Below are 22,270 nucleotides of genomic sequence, written 5' to 3'. Positions count from 1 at the left end.
CAGGCATGGCTCATGTGGATGTGGTCTTCCCTATCCTAGGAGCAGCTGGCCGATCTCAAGGAAGACCTGGACAGGGATGACTGTAAGCAGGAGGCCGAGGTGGTCATCTATGAGACCAACTGCCACTGGGCAGACTGCACCAAGGAGTATGACACACAGGAGCAGCTGGTGCATGTAAGCTCTGTCCCCAGCTCCCACCCAGGGATGCAGAGCCCCAACCACAATAGACCTAGAGCCTTCCAAGGCCTGTGCTTCAAAGGGGTTGAAGGGGGACCCCCCACCCGTAGAAAATGGGAGGTATGGTGACCAGGTGCCTTAGAGGCCCTTCACCCTACCCCAAACACATATGTAGTATACATGAAGATCCAAGAAAATACAGAAGTGTGAGAATAAGGGGAAGGAATAATGAAGATCACACACACACACCCCACAGGAGGTGCACAGCAAAACTGAGTGCTCTGAACTGCAGTCCACATGCACATGAAGTTCATTCTAGAACTTGAATCTATATTTCCAATCTCTTTGCAGCAAGCGAAGGCAGAGATAGCGATCAGAACTGTGCATTGCAGGTTCAAGTACTTAGGTTGGGGAAACGGGGACAATGCTTGGGCTAGGACTGGGCTCAAGCAAAAATACAGAGGTGACAATGTAAAAAGATGTGCTCTATGATTGAGAGACCGCTCAGTGGACAAAGTGCTTGCAAGGCCTGGCTCCAGTTCCTAAGAACCCTTTACAAAGGGGCTGGGGGTGGTGTCAGATGCCTTTAATCCTAGTACTGGTGAGGCGGCCAAGAAAGATGCATACCAACACCCTAGCCGGCCTGATGAGTTACAGACCAGTGAGAGTCTCTGCCTCAGTACCCAGTGGACAGGATCCCCTAGTTAGACTCCTGCTGTGACCTGAGGAGGACTGCTTTAGGGATATCTCTGTGGCCCTAGGGGATCACTCCTACCTGGCCCTGGAAAGCAGGCTGCTCTACAAAGAGGACCTGCCTTTGCCTAGCACTGCCTCTCTGCTCTCTGGGAAGATGGATGGCAAGCCAGACTCCCCGTCCATTATTAACAATTTGTCGCTAAGTAAACCAATAAGAAAAAAAATGAAAGGCGTAGTCAGGAAGCATTTTTCTCATTTGAAAGGCTTTGTGAATGGAAAGGGAGGCTGATAGGAGAAGATTTTTCTGGACGTTCAAAGGGCTGCTGTCTTACAGGCTCCCAAGGTGGTGGTATCTATGCTGACAGTTGGGATGCTGCAAAAGGACATCGGGCCAGTGGCCTTTCCTCTTCTAGGACATAGTGTTACCAGAGCATGTTACTCAGCTCCTGGATAGCAGTGTAGATGGCAAATGTATTTGTCTGGGAGAGACTACAGCTCACAGGTTTACATTTTCCAGGAGTACCTTGTAAAAATCCAGAGGCAGAAGTCAGGCTGTGGCTTTGTGTGACCTTGGCTGACCCGCCTCACTCATCAGGGCTGTTTAGCCCGTGTCAGCAAGGCACTGTGCCTAGAGCCCGAAGCTGAGAGTCAGGATCTGGCTCTAGCCTCTCTCAAAAATGGAGCTGAGGAAGCTCTATTTTCCACTGATTGGATGCCTCCTTTATACATCTCGCAAGCCAGAGGATCAGTATGTCTGCTTCACTGCACACTTAGCTTGTATGTCAGGAGCATCCGCATAGTCACCATGTCCACACAGGTCCGGCCCTGAGCTTCAACTGGATGTGTGGGCTCCTTTAATCATCAGTAAACTTAGAGGAGGAGCCAGAGAGATGGCTCAGTTGACAAGTGCTTGTCATACAAGCCTAAAGACCCGAGTTCGGATCCCCGACAGCCACATAAAAAGCCGAGTGCAGTGTGGTGCATTCCTATAATCCCAGCACTGTGGAGGTGCAGACAGAGGCTCCCTGAATCCCACTGGCTAGTTGATTAATAAACCCAGGAGAACCGAGAAACCCTATCTGAAAGAATCCAGGGGGAAATGGGCAGGGTGACACCCTGTGTTGACCTCTGGCCTCTATGCACACCTGTAGACACAAGCACATACACATACAAACATGCACACACTCATATATCACATAGAAGCATTTGGGAGGGGTTGGATCCAGGGTCTCATGAGTGATAGACAAGCATCCTACCATTAAGCTACACTCCCCCTGTGCCCAGTTGGTCCTGTCCCAGGGGCAGGAGCCATGTCATTCCTCCCCCACCAAGGCCATGAGGGGCTCGGCAGCTGTCCTCAGCCCCATCCACGTATGTGCTGTGCACACATAGAAGAATGCATGCGTACTCAAGCTTGCGCATGTGTGCACACGTAACCCCCATCCCACACACACACAGATACACAGCCACTGCAGTGCTCCTCATCCTCACCAAGGCGGGTGCTACGTAGGCCCCAGGGTAGAGGCTTTAGCACAGGATGATGGTCCCTGAGGGCAGGAGGAGGTCTGTGTGAGGAGGGGCTCTGCATGGGATGGACCCAGCTGAAGAGAGGGAGCCGCGTTCACCTTCCCACCCTGCCTTGTCTTACTGCCCTCCAGCATATCAACAATGAACACATCCACGGGGAGAAGAAGGAGTTCGTGTGCCGCTGGCAGGCCTGTACGAGAGAGCAGAAACCCTTCAAGGCCCAGTACATGCTGGTTGTTCACATGCGCAGACACACGGGTGAGAAGCCACACAAGTGCACGGTGAGCCTCCTCCCCATGCAGAGACACTTGGACACGGCTGGGCCCTGTTTCCCTTGACCCCTTGCTCTTCCTTATGGTCCCGGTTAGTGCTTTCTAATGACCAATAATATTGAACTGGCTATTTGTACACTTAAAAACATCTTAATTACATTTATTTATATGGCAGAGGAGGAGAAAGGGGTGAAATAGAAGTCAGAGAAGAGCTTGTCAGGACCTTTTCTCCTTCTGTCATGTGAGTCCCAGAGACACATCCAGGCATCGGGGTTGACAGCAAGCCCCTTTATCCACAGAGCCGTACCCCCAACCCCTATTTGTACAACTTCTTTGGGAATCAATACTTGTTATTTTGTTGCTTGGTTATAAGAATTATTTTTGTAACCAGGCTCCAGATCATTATCAATCATACAGTTTTTGCAAATATTTTTTTTCACTTTTGTGTGTTGTCTTCACTTTCTTGATAATTTCCTTTGAAGCACAAAAGCTTGATTTAGCAAAATCCAATTTTTAGCTGCCAAATCTAAGAAATGATTACCTAACCCATGGTCACAGTGGCTTAGCCTACCCTCCTGCTTTGGTTCTTATAAGAGTTTGGAAGGAGTCAGGGACAAGCATAGCTCAGATGGTAAGAGTGCTGGCCTGGCATGTGTGAGCCCTGACTTCCATCCCCAGGCCACATACACTGAGGTGGTGGTGCATGCTTATAACCCCAGAGCTTGGGACGTGGAGGCAGAAGGGTCTGACGTTCAAGACCATCCTTAGCCACACTGAGTTTGAGACCAGCCTGGGCTCTATGAGATCCTGTCTCAAAGATTAAAAACAAAACAGGAACTGGAGAGATGGCTCAGCATTTCAGAGCACTCGCTGTTCTTCCCAAGGATCCAGGTTCAATTCCTGGCATCATCATGGTGGCTTCCAACCAGCTGTAACTTCAGGTCCAGAGGACTTCTTTTGGCTCTTTGGACCAGGCACACATGTAATGTGCATACATACATACATACAAACAAACCACCTGTACACATAAAATATAAGATAATAAGACTATAGAGAAATCCAAACATCCATGTGCTTCGGACAGGCGTATAAAATAGTGAAGGACTGGACATCTTATAAATGTGTGCTTTTGTTCATGTAAATATCACAAATACATGCACGCTCCTGTATTTCACAGTAAAGCTCTCCCACCAAGGTCTTTGATGCGTGCAAGTTACTTTTATACTACAACCCTTTCAGTATTTTCTAGAAGAGAGAGTAACTGTCATTACTAAAACACATGCTTTGGGGTGCACAAGTGGGAATGTGTGCCACGGGGGTGGCAGTGGGAGCAGGGAAGGAGATGCAGGGGAGCCCCTGGGTCTGTCTAGCTGCCTGCCATGCATCTGGAGTGTCCTATCTGACCAGTCCACTTCTTTCCAGTTCGAAGGCTGTTCCAAAGCCTACTCTCGCCTGGAGAACCTGAAGACACACCTGCGTTCACACACAGGGGAGAAGCCATATGTGTGTGAACACGAAGGCTGTAACAAAGCCTTCTCCAATGCCTCAGACCGGGCCAAACACCAGAACCGCACTCATTCCAACGAGGTACGCATGGCTGTGATATGCAGAAATGCATGCAGTGGCCCTGGCGTGTGTAAATGCATCACCCTTGACTAGTGGATAACCATGTTCTAGTTTCATTTCTATTGCTGTGGTGAAATACCCTGACAAAAAGCAACTTGGAGAGAAAGAGACTCACTTCAACTTAGAATTCCAAGTTACAGTCTATTGTGGGGAAGTCAGGTCAGGAACTTCAGCTAATCATATTCTTCAAGAGCAAAATGAATGCCTGCATGCTTACTTGCTTGATTTCTTGTACTAGATTCCATTTCTCTTTTCATACAGTTCACAACCTCCTGCCTAGGGAATGATCTGCCCACAGTGGGCTGGGTCTTCCAATATCAATTAGCGTAATTAAGACAATACCCAATAAACTTGTCCACAGGCCAGTCCAAAACAATCTCTCACTGAGACTCTCTGCCCACATGATTCTAACAAGGTAAAGCTAACCATCACAAACCATATGCAGGTGCCCCTCCCCCACTAGCCACAGTTCTGCATGCCAGCGGGTCTCCCTCTATATACCACAGCCTCTCCTCCATTTAGCAGGTGCGCCATAAAGTTCCTTTAGCACACTGACACTCTCTGTACCTCAGTTCCCTCGTGTCTGTAACAATTATAGATGCCACCACAAGGACTGCAGGAACTGAGATAAAAACAGAATGGCCTTAATGCTGGATGTAGTGGTGTGTCCTTTTAATCCCAGTGCTGGGGAGCTGGAGACAGGCAGATCCCTGGGGTTTGCTGGTCAACCAGTCTAGCTTAGCATGATCCCGGACAATGAGAGACCCTTCTCAAAAGTCAAGGTGCATGATGCCAAAAAGAGCTCTGGTCTCAAGGTTCTGAGCATGTCCTAAGAGATACTCTGGACAATATCCCACAGACATGCCCACAGGTCAGTCCAAGACAGACAGTCCCTCACTGAGACTCTCTGCCCACATGATTCTAAATAGATAAAGCTAACCAGCACAAACCACATGCCAGGTGCCCCTCCCCCACCTGCTTCTCTGGCCACTGAATGGATTCTGCTGCAGATAAGGAAACCAGCACTCAGAGGAGACACAACCTTCGGGGGTGTCACAGGCCTACTGGCAGGCCTGCTGGCCACTCTGAAGCTGTGAAACCATCCTTGGCCATTGCTTTACCTACAAGTAGGTATGTGCCTACAGAACAGCTGCCCTAGTGTTATAGGTACATGGCATATGTGGCAGGCAACTCCTGCTGCAGAGGCTAGGCTGCCTGGGATCCACTAGGCCATCATCTGTCTGCCCGGAGCAAGTGGAGCCCCTAGATGGCCCAAGAGAGGGAACTCAACACGACTCCCTAGTCCCTGCTCAGTTATACAATTTCTGTAGTTCAGGCAGACCAAAGATAGAACATTTGTGTGTGTGTGTGTGTGTGTGTGTGTGTGTGTGTGTGTGTGTAAATATTTTGGATCATGCATGTGCCTAGCCAGAAGAGGAAGGTCAGATTCCTTGGAACTAAAGTTGCAGATAGTTGTGAGACACCATATAGGTACTCAGAGTGGGACCCAGGTCCTCTGGAAGAACAATAAATGCTCTAAGTCACTGACCCATCTCTCCAGCCCTGGGAGAAAGAATATTTCTAACAGCTTGGATGTACTTTGTTCCAAAAGAGACCTTGCTTCAGTGCATGTTAGAAGTGAGAGGCATTCCCAAAGGACTCTGGGTACCTTGGGGTCTCTTCAGACTGAAGCCATCCTTGAGGAGGAGTGTGGCTCCTGCAGATAGATATGTGTGCACTTATGCAGGTAGATGATGTGGGGACATGTGTGTATCTATATTCATATGTATAGATGTTGGAGTAAGGTATGTTACATATGCATGAATTAAAAGATTAGCATATGTGTGTGTGTGTGTGTGTGTGTGTGTGTGTGTGTGTGTGTGTGTGTGTGAAAATGGTGCATATGTCAGTGCAGATGAAAGGTGTTCATGTATATAACTACTTTATGCTCATGTAGATATAGGAGCATGTATATATGTCTGGAGGTATTTACATGCATGTGTTGTGCATCTGCATGTGTGTGGTGGGGTGCACATATGTAGTGTATATAGGGCCAAGTGCGGATTTGTGTGGATATGAATGAGGGTGGTTTATATGTGTATGTGCATGTGTGTATGTATGTTATACATGTGTGAAGATATGTGCAGGCTTAGGGACATTAGGTGGTGGTTTGTGTCTGTAGATTTGAGTGTGTGCAAGCCTAGGACAGAAACAAGATGTTCAGATGCTCAGGTGTGCCCCAAGTGGACAGGTGACTTAAAGTTTCCTTGGTCCTATCTGCTAAGGACTAAGAACTGCTAAGGACTATCTGCTAAAGTCTAATGAGACTGACATCCCTGTCTTAGTTCCCGGGAGCACGTGGGTCTTTCCCATACTCTTTCTGATCTATGTAACCAGCCTCTTTGGGCAGTTCTTTTGACACTGTAACCCCCCTGCATGCAAGTGTAGTATACAAGGCAGATGGAAGGCCAGGTTCTTACGGACTTGACCTGGTGCACTCAACCCACAGGCCGTGAATGTGTTAGAGCACTTACCCCTGCTCCAGGGCTGCCAGGGAACACGGAATGACTTCAGAACAGCTATAGCACCCATTCAGAGTTTGTCCTTGGGTCCCCGTCCATAACCCAGGCCTGGCTCTCTTCCTAGAAACCCTACATCTGCAAGATCCCAGGCTGCACCAAGAGGTACACAGACCCCAGCTCACTCCGCAAGCATGTGAAGACCGTCCATGGGCCAGACGCCCATGTCACCAAGAAACAGCGTAATGATGTGCACGTCCGTGCTCCGCTGCTCAAGGAGAATGGGGACAATGAGGCCAGCGCCGAGCCAGGTGGCCGGGGACCTGAGGAGAGTGTGGAGGCCAGTAGCACCAGCCACACTGTGGAAGACTGCCTACATATCAAAGCCATCAAGACAGAGAGCTCCGGGGTAAGACAGAGCTGGGTGCCCAGCTGGCAGAGCTCAGCTCTGCACGAGGCCCAGAAGCCCAACCTCCTCTTGAGGGTCCTGCTAGAGCACCCCCTTCTCAGAACAAAACGATGCCCCATCTCACTGCAGCTCAGCTCTCCTCATTTACCACCTTGCACCCCCTCATGAACCCTGTCTTATTTCCTTCACCTTCTCTGACCCAGCTCCTGCTGGGCAACTGAGGTTGAGGCTGGGAGATGCCCTTCCTCCAGGCCAGTCTGCACAGGATGCATTTGCCTCTTCTCCAGTACCCGGGTGCCACTGTGGGTCCCCAGCCCTCTCTCCCTGTCTGTGTCCTCCCCACTCTAGCCTGTGCTCCTTCTGTTCTAACCACCTGTTCTTTGTCTCCACCTCTTTTTCCCAACTGTACCTCCCCTAAGGATAGACGCTACTGAGGTGAGCAGAAGAATGGGGTAGGGGTGGGAGCATCCAGGGAGAGAGGGTGGGCTGGGTGCTGTTTAGTGCTCCTGGCTGGGCAGAGGTTGAACTGGCTTTTGGAGAGACAGGTATCAGGTGGCACTGTGGGAATAGGTGGATATAGGCAGCAAGAATGAGGCTGGCAGGTATGGGAAAGAAGGGAGGGTAGGGGTGAGGTGTGGAGATCAAGAGAGAGCAGGGATGTGTCTAAACTAGATAGAGCAAAGAATTGTGAAGGGCACCATGATTGTTGGGACTGTCTCCCCTAAACTCAGCGTGTAGCACTATTGCATCTTCCCAAGGAAGAGGGAAATCATCTGACCCAGAGATGAGCCTCAAACTATTGCATACAGAATTTGCTTCCCAACCCAGATCTCAGGCAGCACTGGATGTTGTAGAATTCTGTGGTGTTCCTTATCTGTCTGCCTACCCAAGCCCAGCCCAGCCCAGCCCAGCCCAGCCCAGAGGGAGAGCCAAAGAGTCTAGTTTCATTTCCGTTGCCATGATAAAGACCCTGAGAAAAAGCAAGGCAGGGTAAGCGTGCGATGAGGATTTGAGTTGCAGTTCCACCATTTCTGGGGAAATCAAGGCAGGAACTCAAGCAGCTAGACACATCACATCCACAGTCCCTAGCAAAGAGAATAGATGTGTCATTGTCTGTCTGCTGCTTCGATCAGCTTCACTCTTAAGACAGTCCAGGACACACACAGCCCCTACCACCCACACTCTGCATAGGTCTTCCCACATTCAATTAACAATTAAGACAAACACACACACACACACACACACACACACACACACGCATGCACAAATTCCTTATTAAGGATTTCTTCCCAGGTGAATCTAGCTTGTGACAAGTTGATAGTTAAAGCTAACCAGCATGCCAGCTTGGCGTGGCCATGCAAGCAATGGCCACACCCCAGAGCTCCCAGCTCCTCAAACTCTTTGTCTTCTGCCCCTACCCTCTGCAGCAGAAGGCAGCTGGCCAACAAGTCACCAGAGTTCTGTTATCCCTCACTTCACTGTGGGCACATCAGCCGTGCTGGGTTGAATACCTTCTCTCTAGATGAACTTAGCCACCTTCTACCTACAATATGACAAATCCTTGCACGTGCTGCTACATGGAAGGCAGTCTGGGTCAGACTTATAGTTGGGGAAAAGGGACATGGTTAGACTTAATGACCTTATACAGGCACACAAGGGACGGGCTGCAAGTGCCTCTTTAAAGCGGTTCCCTGCTTCCTCATGTCCCTGCCCAAGCATACAGAGCATGGTAGGAGTGTGGAATGGGTTACAGGACCGGGTGACGTCTCACACCCTCCGACCCTGTGTCTTCTACCTTGTCCCTACAGCTGTGTCAGTCCAGCCCCGGGGCCCAGTCATCCTGCAGCAGTGAGCCCTCTCCCCTGGGCAGTGCCCCCAACAATGACAGTGTCATGGAGATGCCGGGGACAGGGCCCGGGAGTCTGGGAGACCTGACAGCACTGGATGACACATCTCCAGGAGCTGACACCTCAGCCCTGGCTGCACCCTCCACTGGTGGCCTGCAGCTGCGCAAACACATGACCACCATGCATCGCTTTGAGCAGCTGAAGAGAGAGAAGCTCAAGTCACTGAAGGATTCCTGCTCGTGGGCCGGCCCAGCTCCACACACCCGCAACACCAAGCTGCCTCCCCTTCCAGCCAATGGTGAGTGAGGTGTAACAGACCCTGTGGGAGAGAGCCTGGGGCTTTTTCCTCCTGGCTCCACGCACAGTCTGACTAGCTGCCCACAATGGGGCAGCTCAGATGCTTCTAAGTTCTTGGTGTCTTATTCAATCAAAGAGCTGAAGAAGCCCACAAAAATTGCAAAACAGAGAAAAGCTTTATTCAGAATCGAACGAAGCATGAGCACATGCAGGTTTACAAGCTCAAGATTCCTGGGTATTGCCCTAGGCTTCCTCTAGGAAGTCTAGGAAGGGGAGGCGCTGGTTGCTAAGGGCAAGGTGTGGATGATGCTTTGTGTTTGATTGACAGGCTTAGGTGACATAAGCCTTATGTCACTTGTTTGGACATGCCCTAATTTTAACCATATGCACACTCAATCATACACAAGTATAACATGATGAATGGGGGATTCTCCCTAAAAGTTCATTCAAAGGATATAGTTTACGTTACTGCATATGCACCCCAAACAAGTCCAAGCTGGGTCAACCTGGGTTGTAGGTTGTACGTCTGGTCTCCAAAGGTTCCTAAGGGTTGGTAGGGAGGGAGAGATCAAAGTGACTGGGTTCTTTTGTTTGGAGAGGGGTCTGGATGAAGCTCAGTGGAGGGCAAGCTCCTGGCAAAGGGGTATGTGCGCTGTGATCCAAGTGATGCCCAACTACTAAGCCTTCCTTCCACGCACTTGTCTGCTTCAGCCCTACCTTGGAAAGGAAACAGGTTCAGAGAGGTAGAGGCACCTCAATCAAACCCAGCAGTAAGTGAGACTTAGCTCAGGTCTGTGCAGCCCCAATGTGCATGCTGTTCTTCATGCTGCGTGCTGCTGCCAGCCTCTAAACATAGGCTGTGTCTCCTTCATTATCTAACCATTCAGCATTTAGGGTATCAAGGCAAAGACTTAAGGAAAGAAGGGCAGTATGCTTGCTGTCCCAAAGGACCCAGGGTCAGAGTCACATGCAGAGCAAGCCATAGAGCACCAAAGCATCACCGTGCTGGGTTACTGATGTACTGAGGAGGTGCCTTCCATGGGGAACGAGCAGGGGGCTTCTCAGAGGAGGTAAGCTTGTGTTCAGCAGGTTCTTTTATCTCCAAGAGCATCTCTGGAGTGCCGCTGGGCACATAGACACCAGGCTGACCCCCTATGGTGGTGTACATTGGCACACCACCAGCCCCACTGTTAGAAGGATTCCTACCACGAGTCTGTGAACATTGCACGTCTGGAATCTTTTGGATTGCAGACAGCTGCCTGCACTCAGGTCATGACTGTTCATAGGGAAGGTGACCACCTGTCTCAGACCTGAAGTGCTATGAGAGGCCTTGATTGGCCTCTGCAATCTTGGGCTCACTTCTCCTCTGCCTACTCTGAGATCAGTCTATACAGCATAGAGAGACCCTGCCTCAAAACAAACCAAATGCTGGATGCATAGCTCAGTTGGTGGAGTGTTAGCCTCATACACACACAGCCCTAAGTTCCAACTTCAATCCTCATTACCAACTCAACAGCATGTGGTGGTACACACCTGTAACACCGGCACTCTAAAAGTAGAAGCAGGAGGTTCAGAGGTTTAAGGTCATCTTTGGTTGCAGGCCAACCTGGGATACCTAAGACCTTGAGTCTTCAAGCCAGGGCCCTCATGAGCCCTGCTGTCAGTAACCCCATAGGTACAGATGAATTTTATGTATAGCTAAAGAAACTGGGGTGGTTTCTCTGTGCTGCCCTGGCTGTCCTGGAACTCACTTTGTAGACTAGGCTGGGCTCAGAAATCTGCCTGCCTCTGCCTCTGCCTCCCAAGTGCTGGAATTATGTGTGCCACCTCACCTGGTTTTCAGCATCCTTTCTTAAACCCAGAACTCTTCTATCATCGAGTGCCTGCTGTGTACCTGGCCTTGTGATAGGGCTCCAGGATCAGTCTGGTCAAGAGGGGGTGGTAGACGAACTGGTTACTAGTTCTACTACCTCTACTAGACAAGATGTAGATGATCCTTTAGTTTTGGGAAACCGCTCAGGGAATCTGGGTTCTGCGGAGCATAGCCCTTGGCTTCCTGTAACCCCTCTGTTTTTCCCCAGGTTCTGTCCTGGAAAACTTCAACAATACTGGGGGCGGTGGACCAGCAGGACTGCTGCCCGGCCAGCGGCTACCAGAGCTGACCGAAGTGACGATGCTGAGCCAGCTGCAGGAACGAAGAGACAGCTCCACCAGCACCATGAGCTCGGCCTACACTGTGAGCCGCCGCTCCTCTGGCATCTCCCCATACTTCTCCAGCCGTCGCTCCAGCGAGGCTTCGCCTCTCGGTGGCCTACGTCCGCACAACGCCAGCTCAGCAGACTCGTATGACCCCATCTCCACAGATGCCTCTCGGCGCTCCAGTGAAGCCAGCCAGTGCAGTGGCGGTGGCCCAGGGCTGCTCAACCTCACACCTGCGCAGCAGTACAACCTGCGTGCCAAGTACGCAGCGGCCACAGGTGGACCACCGCCCACGCCACTGCCGGGCCTCGATCGTGTAAGCCTTCGTACCCGCCTGGCCTTGCTGGATGCTCCTGAGCGTGCACTGCCTGGCGCCTGCCCACATCCACTGGGGCCACGGCGTGGCAGCGACGGGCCTACCTATAGCCATGGTCATGGCCATGGCTATGTAGGTGCAGCTCCAGCATTCCCCCACGAGGGGCCAAACAGCAGCACGCGGCGGGCCAGCGACCCTGTGCGGCGCCCTGACCCCCTTATTCTGCCTCGAGTGCAGCGTTTCCACAGTACCCACAACATGAATCCAGGTTCACTGCCACCCTGCTCTGATCGGCGTGGCCTGCACGTACAGAGCCACCCCAGCGTAGACAGCAACCTGACCCGCAACGCCTACTCTCCCAGACCCCCTAGCATCAATGAGAACGTGGTGATGGAGGCCGTGGCTGCTGGGGTAGACGGCCCAGGGCTAGAGTGCGACCTGGGGCTGGTGGAAGATGAGCTGGTGCTGCCAGATGATGTGGTACAGTACATCAAGGCTCACACCGGTGGTACCTTGGATGACGGCATTCGGCAGGGGTATCCCACAGAAGGTACTGGCTTCCCCGAGAACTCTAAACTGCCCAGTCCTGGGCTACAAGGCCACCGCAGGCTAGCCGCTGCCGACTCCAACATGGGTCCTTCTGCTCCTGGACTCGGGGGCTGCCAGCTGAGCTACAGCCCCTCCTCCAACCTCAACAAGAGCAACATGCCTGTGCAGTGGAATGAGGTGAGTTCTGGCACCGTGGATGCCCTACCTACCCAGGTGAAGCCACCTCCTTTCCCTCACAGCAACCTGGCGGTGGTCCAACAGAAGCCAGCCTTTGGCCAGTATCCAGGATATAATCCACAATCCGTGCAGAGCAGCTCTGGAGGTCTAGACAGCACCCAGCCACACCTACAGCTTCGAGGAGCCCCCTCTGCATCAAGAGGGAGCTACACGCAACAGCCTCGACAGCCAGCTGCAGGCAGTCAGTGCCTGGGTATGAGTGCGGCCATGAGCCCGCAGACCAGCTACAGCCAAGCCCACCCCCAGCTGAGCCCAAACATTGTCAGCGGATCTCTGAACCAGTTTTCTCCCTCCTGTAGCAATATGGCAGCCAAGCCCAGCCACCTGGGACTCCCTCAGCAAATGGAAGTTGTCCCCAATGCCACCATCATGAATGGCCATCAACGGGAGCTTGGGGTTCCCAATTCATCCCTGGCTGCGGTGTCACAACCTCACCCAGTCCTGAGCTATCCCCAGCAGGACAGCTACCAACAGGGCTCCAACCTTCTGTCATCCCATCAGCCTGGCTTCATGGAGTCCCAGCAGAACACGGGCTTTGGTCTCATGCAGCCTCGGCCACCCCTGGAACCCAACACGGCCAGCCGTCACCGTGGAGTACGTTCTGGGCAACAGCAGTTGTATGCCAGGACCACTGGCCAACCCATGGCCACATCAGCCAACCAAGAGACAGCAGAAGCTATGCCCAAGGGGCCAGCAGGGACCATGGTATCCCTAGCTCCTCAGCCATCTCAGGACACAGGGCAGGCACAAGATCAGAACACGCTATACTACTATGGCCAGATCCACATGTATGAACAGAATGGAGGCTGCCCAGCCGTGCAGCCCCAGCCGCCACAACCACAAGCTTGCTCAGACAGTATCCAGCCTGAGCCTCTGCCTTCACCGGGAGTCAACCAGGTGTCTAGCACCGTGGACTCCCAGCTCCTGGAGCCTCCCCAGATTGACTTTGATGCCATCATGGATGATGGTGATCACTCAAGTTTGTTTTCTGGTGCACTGAGCCCAACCCTTCTCCACAATCTCTCCCAGAATTCCTCACGCCTCACCACACCCCGGAATTCCTTGACACTGCCCTCCATCCCTGCGGGCATCAGCAACATGGCCGTGGGGGACATGAGTTCCATGCTCACCAGCCTGGCTGAAGAGAGCAAGTTTTTAAACATGATGACCTAGAGGCCCTGGCTCCTGGCACAGGAGATCTGAGCAACGTTAGCTCCTTGGAATATGAGGGTCTGGTCTGTTTTCATTGTCCGAAAGTGTTAACTAGGCCTGAGAAGGGTTGGGCAATGGCCAACTCCAAATGACAGCTCTGGGCCATCCATGCCCAGGGATCTTCTTGCAGATGTTTTAAGAAAAGATTAAGGGGCATCCTCTCTGCTGTTTGGCCTATTTGGGGTGGGGGTGGGGGACACCCAAAGTCTTATTCAAAAAGAAACTCGTTCACATGACGCTTGCCAGCCTTTGGTGTTTGTGAGATTCCCAGGTTCTGGCTCCTTTGCCTCTATCATTCAGCTAATGAGAGAGAACTTGGGCCAAGGGCTTTCCAAGTACATGCCCAAAGAGGGGAGGGGAGCCACTCTGGGTTTGAATCTGAGACCATGCTGGATATTCTCTGCTCTGAGAAGATGAGTTTGCCATTCTGCCACCTGCGAGGAAAAGGGATTACTGCTTCCCCTGGATTCTTCCATGAAGCTCATCAAGGTTGCTCACCACGGAGGAGAAAGGCACATCCCCTGGGATATGATGGTCTCCTCAGTTACTTGCTAGCATCTCCATTTCCTTAGGTAGAGTGGGACCAGCAGATTTCCCGAGTGGAGAAGAATTAATAAAACGCGTATTTTACTATGGGGAGGCGCGGGGTCTCTCCTGGCCTGTTTACAGTGTTCTGAGGTATACAGTGAAGCCCTCCCTGGGAAGAAGACTTGTGTCTCCATGCCTTGGGTTGCTGTGGACTAGGAATGGGCAGGGCCTCGAGGTGGAAGAGGCCTTCCCCAGGAAAAGGAAGTCACATGTTTACCCACTCCTATTTCTCCAGTGCACTATCTGACCACTCCCATGGGAGGTCCCAGGGCTCCTCCACACCGGCTGATGGCCAGCAGACAACCCTGAGCGACCACTGCAGCCTCCACACTCTCTGGCCCTGCCCTCTGCCCTCCTCTCCAGGTTATTTGGCATGGACCAGTGATGACATGCATGGTGTTTGTGGTTGAGCCGAAGGTTGAGGGATTGATTCTTGGACTTTGAGGAACTCTTAACTGAATTTGCTTGTTCAGTATGGCCTGGCCCCAGATAAGAAATGGCATGTGGAAACTGACTCCAAAAAGAGTCAGTCAGAGCACACTGCAGGGTGAACCCATGCCTCCACCACCACCACAGACATGTGCGTATCCCAAACCTGTCCCTTTGAGTTAATGGAAACTTTTGCCAACCAAACCTCACCAATCAGAGCTTCCTTCTGGCCATGACCTTGACTGTGGTGAGGAACTTCTTAACAGAGTTTGGACCCTCTGTGTCCCAGGGCAGCAAACTTCTCTGTTTACAATCCAGAGACAGGACCAACTCCAAATGACAGCTCTGGGCCACGCCCCTGGGTCTCTGGCTCTTGTGGTGTGGGCTCATTGCCTGACATAGACCCTAGCTTCCCATTCTGTCTGTATCTATTTTGTGTAGACATCGTCTTGCCTGAATAGACTGTGGGTGAATCCAAATTTGGTCCAGCCAAATTTATATTGCCAAACATTTTTAGCTTTTTCTACATGCTATAAATTGAGATGACATGCTCAACTTGTAAATAAGTCTTTTTGTACATTAAAAGTAATTTTTTCATAATTTATCTTGTTGATCTGCTTTTCCCTTGACAGTAGTTAATGAGAATCCAGGCAGTAAATTTGGTGCATTTGAACAAAAATTAGGCTGTATTTTTTTCATAACAGTGTCAAAACTGACTACCCCACCTTAACCCAGACAGGCTTAATTCAAAATCATTTACTGGCTGTTTGCTTTCTGTCACTTTGGGGCGGGGGCAGACAGTTTACCAAGACTGGGATGCGAGTGAGCTTAGCACATCTGAGTCATGTAGCTGAAGTCCCAGTATGCCAGATCTCAATACAGACCCAGGCACAGTCTGTGGTTTCTGTGGTGATACCCATTTGGAGTTGGGGGTGTTTTGTTTACTTCTTCATACTGTGATCAAATAGCAGACAAAAGCAACTTAATGGAGGGGGAGGGTTTATTTTGGGTCAAAGTCAGTCTGTCCTTGTGGGGAATGTACAACAGCAGGAGCGTAAGGTGCGTGGCCACATGACATCCACAGATAGGAAGCAGAGGAAGATGATGCTGATGGTCAGCTCAATGTCTTTCATTCAGTCTGGGACCCCAACCAGTATGATGGCGCTGCCCATGGTTAAGGTAGGTCTTCCCAGCACAGTTTACCCAATCTAGATTATCTTTCGCTGACATGCCCACAGGCTTGTTCCCTTGTTTCCTGATGATCCTAGAACCCATCAGGTTGAACTTGAGATTAATCACTGAAGGGAGTGAAGAGTGGGAAAGGGGACAGGCCACCAAAGTTGGCAAAAGAGATTGTTAGGCAGGCAAGGGAAGCCCTGGATACATCGCTACCAGCCTTAGGTGAAGGGCCAGGGGAGAGGGGCTGTGACTAGAACCCTGAGCCTAGGAAAGCCTCCTGGCAGAGAGACAGGGAGAACCCTGGATCAGCAAATTGACAAGTCAGCCCTGGGCAGTGATTGGGCAACTTTAGCCTCAGAAGGAGGAAATATAGCTTGGTTGGTTCAAATCCCCAGAACCCAATTAAAAGGTATGCAAGACACAGTAGTAGCATACCTATGGGGAGATGGAATCCAAAACCAGACTCCCCAGCTAGCCTGGCCTATGAAGTGGAAAAGAAATCCAGAGACCCCCTTCTCAAGGTAGAAGGGAAGACCCAACACACAAGGTTGTCCTCGGACCTGCACATCTACACTGGGAGTGTGCATGCCTACACACACACACACACACACACACACACGTGTGGGGAGAGTGCAAGTGCACACAGATTAAAAACAAGCCAAGGGCTGTGATGATAGCTCAGTGATTAAGAGCATTTGTTGCTCTTGAAGGAGACCCTAGTTCAGTTCCCAGCACCCATGTCAAAAGGTTCCCAACCACTGTAACTTTAGCTCTAGGGGGATCTGACATTCTCCTCTGACCTCTAGGTACTGTCATGCATGTGTACATACACAGAGACACGCGGATACGTATAAAGTTAAAATAGAGGGCTGAAGAAATAGACAGATGTAACCATCTCACTCTTGCAGAGGATCCAGGTTGAGTTCCCAGAGCCCACGTAGCGGCTCTCAATCACCCATAACTCCGTTTCCATGGAAACGATGTATTCTTCTGACTTCTTTGAGCACCAGGCATGCACACAAAATACTCAGATACCTGTAGGCAAAATGCTCAGACACCTCCAATAAATATTAAAAGCAAAGAACTTTTTAATAAAACAACATGTAGAGGCCAGAGGACAGCCTAAGCTCTCGTTTCTCAGTCAGTGGTCCACTTCCTGTTTTAGTCCTGGGTCTTTCACTGGCCTGTAGGCTCAGCTGGCTGGCCAGCGAGCCCAGGGTCCACCTGTCTCATCCTCACCAGTGCTGGCATTAGCACAGGCCATCACACACAGCTAGCTATTTATTTATTTATTTTTAATTTTTGTTTGATTGGTTGGTTGGTTTTGTTTCGAGACAGGGTTTTTCTATGTAGCCTGGCTGTCCTGGAACTCACTTCTGTAGACCAGACTAGCCTCAAGCTCAGCAGTCTGCCTTCCGAGTGCTGGAATTAAAGGCATGTGCCACCATGTCTGCCTCTGTTTTTTTAATGTCGGAACTTTGGTCCTAGAATTCACAGGCAAGCACTTTCCTGACAGTCATCTCCCTAGCCCTGAGACTGAGGGTCTCCACCTCCCAATGATCTTGGAACCTTTCAGTCCACAGTGACAATCGCTGACCATGGCTCGCTCTCAAACATCACAGTGGTTTCCCACACACTGGGTCACCCTGTCTCAAAAGCCATACCGAATTTCCTTTGGTGATCTCTCTCTAGAGATATATTTACTTATTTTATCAGCCTGCTACAGACTATGTCTTGAAGGTTTCTAGGCATCCTTCAAGACATCTTTAAAAAAACAAAAAGACAGCGGGGCAGTGGTGGTGCATGCCTTTAATCCTAGCACTTGGGAGGCAGAGGCAGGCAGATTTCTGAGTTGGAAGCCAGCCTGGTCTACAGAGTGAGTTCCAGGACAGCCAGGGCTATACAGAGAAACCCTGTCTCGACCCCCGCCTTCCAAAAAAAAAAAAAAAAACAAGCAAGCAAACAAAAACAAAACAAACAAAATTACCCAGGGACTCCTGGAGCCCAGGATGGCCCCAAATTAACTATCTAGATGAGGATAGCCTTGGATTTCTGATCCCCCTACCTTCCCTTCTAATGCTGGGTTTATAGACAGGTTCCAACAAGCTCAGTTTGTGTAATACTAGGGATCAAACCCATGGTTTCCTGAATACTAAGCAAGAAGTCTACCCAATGAGCTACATTCCTAGCTTATAGACAAATCTTCACCAAGCGTTTCTCCACATGGGACACTATTTTTTCTTGCCCTTTTATAACCATCAGTGAATTTCCTTATTTTTCATTTCCTAGTCTAGGTGTTATATATAAGAATAGTCATCTCCCATTCATGACCATTCTATATATGTGAACCTTAGCCTAATGAGTACTGCCAAATAAAAGCAGTGACCAGCAGGAAGCTCTGATGTGGCTCAGAAGTGGCAGAGTGGGTGGAATTACCTGGGTGGCCACAGAAGACGGCCTGTCTCTGCTCCTGAGGACATCTAATGACAAGGACATTATAACAGGAAAGAGAGAACATGAGAGGCCTCTTCAGGACTGGACCAGGGACCAGAAGCAAATCACAGAGCTGGGCCAGAAAGCAATTGCCTGGGAAACATAGATAAGAATGAGAGCACTGAATATCGGAGGAACCCACCCTTCCATCTTCCCACCAAGCCTTTCTCGTGATAAGACCACAGCATTAGTGACAAACCACCTGATGAAAGCAGCTTAGGAAAGGAAGGGTTGGAAGCAGAAGCAGAAGCTGGTACGTTACATCAGAATCGGGAAGCAGAGAAAGATGAAGGCTCAAGGCTCCTTTTCATTCAGTGCAGGGTTCCAGCCCACTGAGTGATGCCATTCATATTTCGGGTACATCCTCCCTCCTCAACTAACCTAATCTGGAAACTCCCTCCCAGACATGCCCAGAGGTGTGTCTCCTAACTGAGTGTGGATCCTGTCAAGTTGACAGTATTAATAACTATCACATTCTCTAGCATGACCAGGGTGTGGTGATGCATGTCTGTAATCCCATCCCTCAGGAGGCAGAGGCAGGGCATCATCCATAGTTTCGGAGATTCATGGCCTGCATAGTGTGTTCCAGGCTAGCAGGGCTACAAGACTAACTGATATAGCAGCCTCCTTCTATCCTGCGGGACTGTCTCAGTTTATTCTAAGCCTAGAAGACAAAAACAACCAAACACATACATATACAAATTCACACAAATATATAGACAAACACACACATACTTATACCCATATACATACAAATACATACATACATACATACATATATACATACATACATACATACATACACACATATAAACACATACATATACAAACACACATAGTGCAGCACTTCCCAACCAGGTTCTCAATATCTTTAGATGTCATAAGGCAAAAATCACATAAACAGAGGCAGACCTGTGACCCATATGAGGTTACACGGTCACATTGTCTTTGAAATGGTAAAATACGTATTTTTTAGACTGAGAATTCCAGTATGGAGATTGTAATGATGCCTTGTATGATTAGGGAGGGAAGTGACTATTCTGGGGATTCTGGGCAAGAACACAATAGGTAATCGAAATACTAAAAATCATCCAATGAAATTGGTATTGGTGGTGTTCATCCACAATCCCAGCACAGGATGCAGGAGGGCCAAGGTCATCACCGGCTACAGAACAAATCTGAGACCACAGGCTACATGAAACCCTACCTCAGAATAAAAATAAAATCTGCAAATAGCCCGAAGAAGGGAGGACATGGGGAACAAATCGCAATCCAAAACAGAAAAGAAGGAAATAAATTAAGAACAACAGCAAGCGGCACTAAGCGCAGTCCCATCGATAACTACATAAAACACAACAGCCTAAAAGCTTCAATTAAGACACACACAGAGAGCGGGGCCAGAGCCTTAAACATGCAGCTTTAAGACTTCCTATAAAGCAGCCGTCGTCAAGACAGCAGAATTGGAGATGGTAAAATTACAGATGGGTGGCATGGGACAGAAGGTGGTCAGCAGACATCACCAGAGACTAAATAATGGCTGCTCTGAAAGGCTTGTCCAGCCTGGAACCCACAGGCTGCATGCATCCCAGAATAGCTATGATGCACACAATCATAAATTTACCTAAGTCATTAGGAGTGGTGTGTGTGTGTGTGTACTTCATGAGAATGAACTTTGTAGATGATAGAACATTGTAGATGTAGCAATGTCAGAAAGTTAGGCATGGGGTCTGGGACTTAGCTCAGTGCTAGACTGCTTTGTACTAATAACTATCATATGAGTTATCTGGCAAGAACAAAAACCATGGGCTCATTCCTCAGCTCTGTCCATGTAACTCTCTCTCCGTTTATTCATACACCCACCTGTACCTTGTCTATCTGCCCACTTACCTCTCCTCCACCTTCCAGCCACCCGTCACTCACCCGTCCGTTCATGCTTACCAATCTCACATTTAAGCATGTCTTCATCTCTCTCTCTCTCTCTCTCTCTCTCTCTCTCTCTCTCTCTCTGCCTCAGCTTCCCGTCCATCTGTCTCTTATCTCAAAGGGTGTCTCTGCCTAGGATGATGTTTGGGGAAAGGAAAGCGTCTGTGGGGAAGGAACCATTGTGAATGCTTCCAGGTCACAGACACTGAACCAACAAGGTCATCTCCTGCCATAGAAAGCTGCTATCAACCCCTCCCAAATTCACAATGACAAACAAGGGACATCTGTCCTCACCAAACAGCAGAGCCTCCAGGCTGGGCTCAGTGGTCCTGTTCTGTGTGTGGTCACCAAGGAGCAGCAGTGACCCAGGCAAGATTCTTCTTATGGTGGTGTCAGAAAACTGAAGACATACAGTGTTTGCAAGATCTCTTAAGGGCCTAGCCTCAGAACTTGTGTGAGCCATGTGGTAACATCCCAGGCAGACTTGACCACATCAGAGTGTGAGAAAGGGTTCTTTGAGGATTCCGTCACTGAGCCTGAGGAATGGGCACACAGAAATGGTGGGTAAGGGCATTCTAGATAAAAGGAACAGTCTGTGTAAATGTCCTGAGGCAGGAGGGAAGGAGCACAGTAGAAGCAAGCCACTGAGGAAAGCTAGCATGGGCTCAGGGAGACAGAGGAGGGGCTGAAGAGAGAGTCATAGCCTATTTAGAGGCTAGGGGAAGTTCAGTGTCCCCCACAGTGTCTTCTGACATTAGAAAGGATTTGTGAACAAGGCCCACATACTGGAAAACTCCATCCAACTTCAGAGAGGAACCAGACATAAAAGACTGCCTCGGGCCACCCCACAGCCCATCTCAGGCTGTCCCAGGCAACTCTACAGCCTGTCACAGGCCACTGCAGGGCCTCAGAAATGGACAGTGGTGATAGGCTGAAGGGTTTACTCAGGGTGAACCCAGCAAGATGCAGTGATGGCTTCTGTAGGAAGAGTCAGGCTGGAGGTGGTCAAGGAGTGTGCTGGTTCCTGTCTCATTGCCCATTAATGTGCTGTGACAACTCACCTGACAAGAGCCAGCTTAAGGAAGGGTTCGTGTGGACTTTTAGTTTGAGGGCACAATCTATCATGGCAGGAAGCCATGGCATGGGTCACACTGTCCATTGTACTACGTTAGGATGTCTGGAACCACAGAGAACATCACTTGGCTGTGTGGGTCCTCAAAGAAGACAGGGGTCTCCAGAGCCTTGAGAAGACCCAGTGTCTGATGGTAGAGTCTAAATATGAGGCCTGAGAGAAGAGGAGAGCAGGGACAGATGGCTCAGGTCAGGAACTTCCACAGGAGGGCAGGAGTCATTAGCCAGAGAGGCTCATTTTATGGAACACAGAAGCCTTGCTTTCCTCTTCCTCCTCTTCCACCACCAACTCATCTTAGCACCTCCTCTCTGTCTGTGTGTGTCTCTCTCTGCCTCTCTCTGTCTCTCTCTGCCTCTCTGTCTCTCTCTGTCTCTGTCTCTCTCTCCCTCTCTTACACACACACACACACATATACACATACACACACCCTCCTCTCCCATCCTAAATCCCGGCCACAGGAAATCTCCATACCTACTCCCGAACCCTTCACACACACCCAGCCTTTGCATCACCCTCCCAGCCTTTGCATCAGCCCCCCAACCCCCGCCCCTAGCTTTTGTATCACCACCCTCACCTCCCAGCCTCTACTCTGTACTTGAGTCTCTCATATAGATTCACAAGCTTGCATCCCTGTGGTACTGTC

The 22,270-nt window shown here is 50.1% G+C and overlaps 1 protein-coding gene across 1 annotated transcript in view; it reads left to right on the top strand.

The window, feature by feature from the left end:
* Positions 1-13,918, top strand: part of Gli2 (GLI family zinc finger 2) — a 221,346-nt gene extending 207,428 nt beyond the window's left edge. The window contains exons 9-14 of the mRNA XM_021165818.2: positions 40-174; positions 2,532-2,681; positions 4,095-4,259; positions 6,945-7,226; positions 9,035-9,371; positions 11,452-13,918. Coding sequence (XP_021021477.1) covers positions 40-174; positions 2,532-2,681; positions 4,095-4,259; positions 6,945-7,226; positions 9,035-9,371; positions 11,452-13,844 — 3,462 coding nt within the window. The 3' untranslated portion in view covers positions 13,845-13,918. The remainder of the gene's footprint in view (positions 1-39; positions 175-2,531; positions 2,682-4,094; positions 4,260-6,944; positions 7,227-9,034; positions 9,372-11,451) is intronic.
* Positions 13,919-22,270: the final 8,352 nt, after the last annotated feature.

This window comes from Mus caroli, unplaced genomic scaffold (assembly GCF_978045245.1).
Source record: "Mus caroli unplaced genomic scaffold, Mus_caroli_1 scaffold_1, whole genome shotgun sequence".
Lineage (NCBI taxonomy): Eukaryota > Metazoa > Chordata > Mammalia > Rodentia > Muridae > Mus > Mus caroli.
Note: the sequence above shows the minus strand (reverse complement) of the source record. Positions and strands in the feature narration are given on the sequence as shown.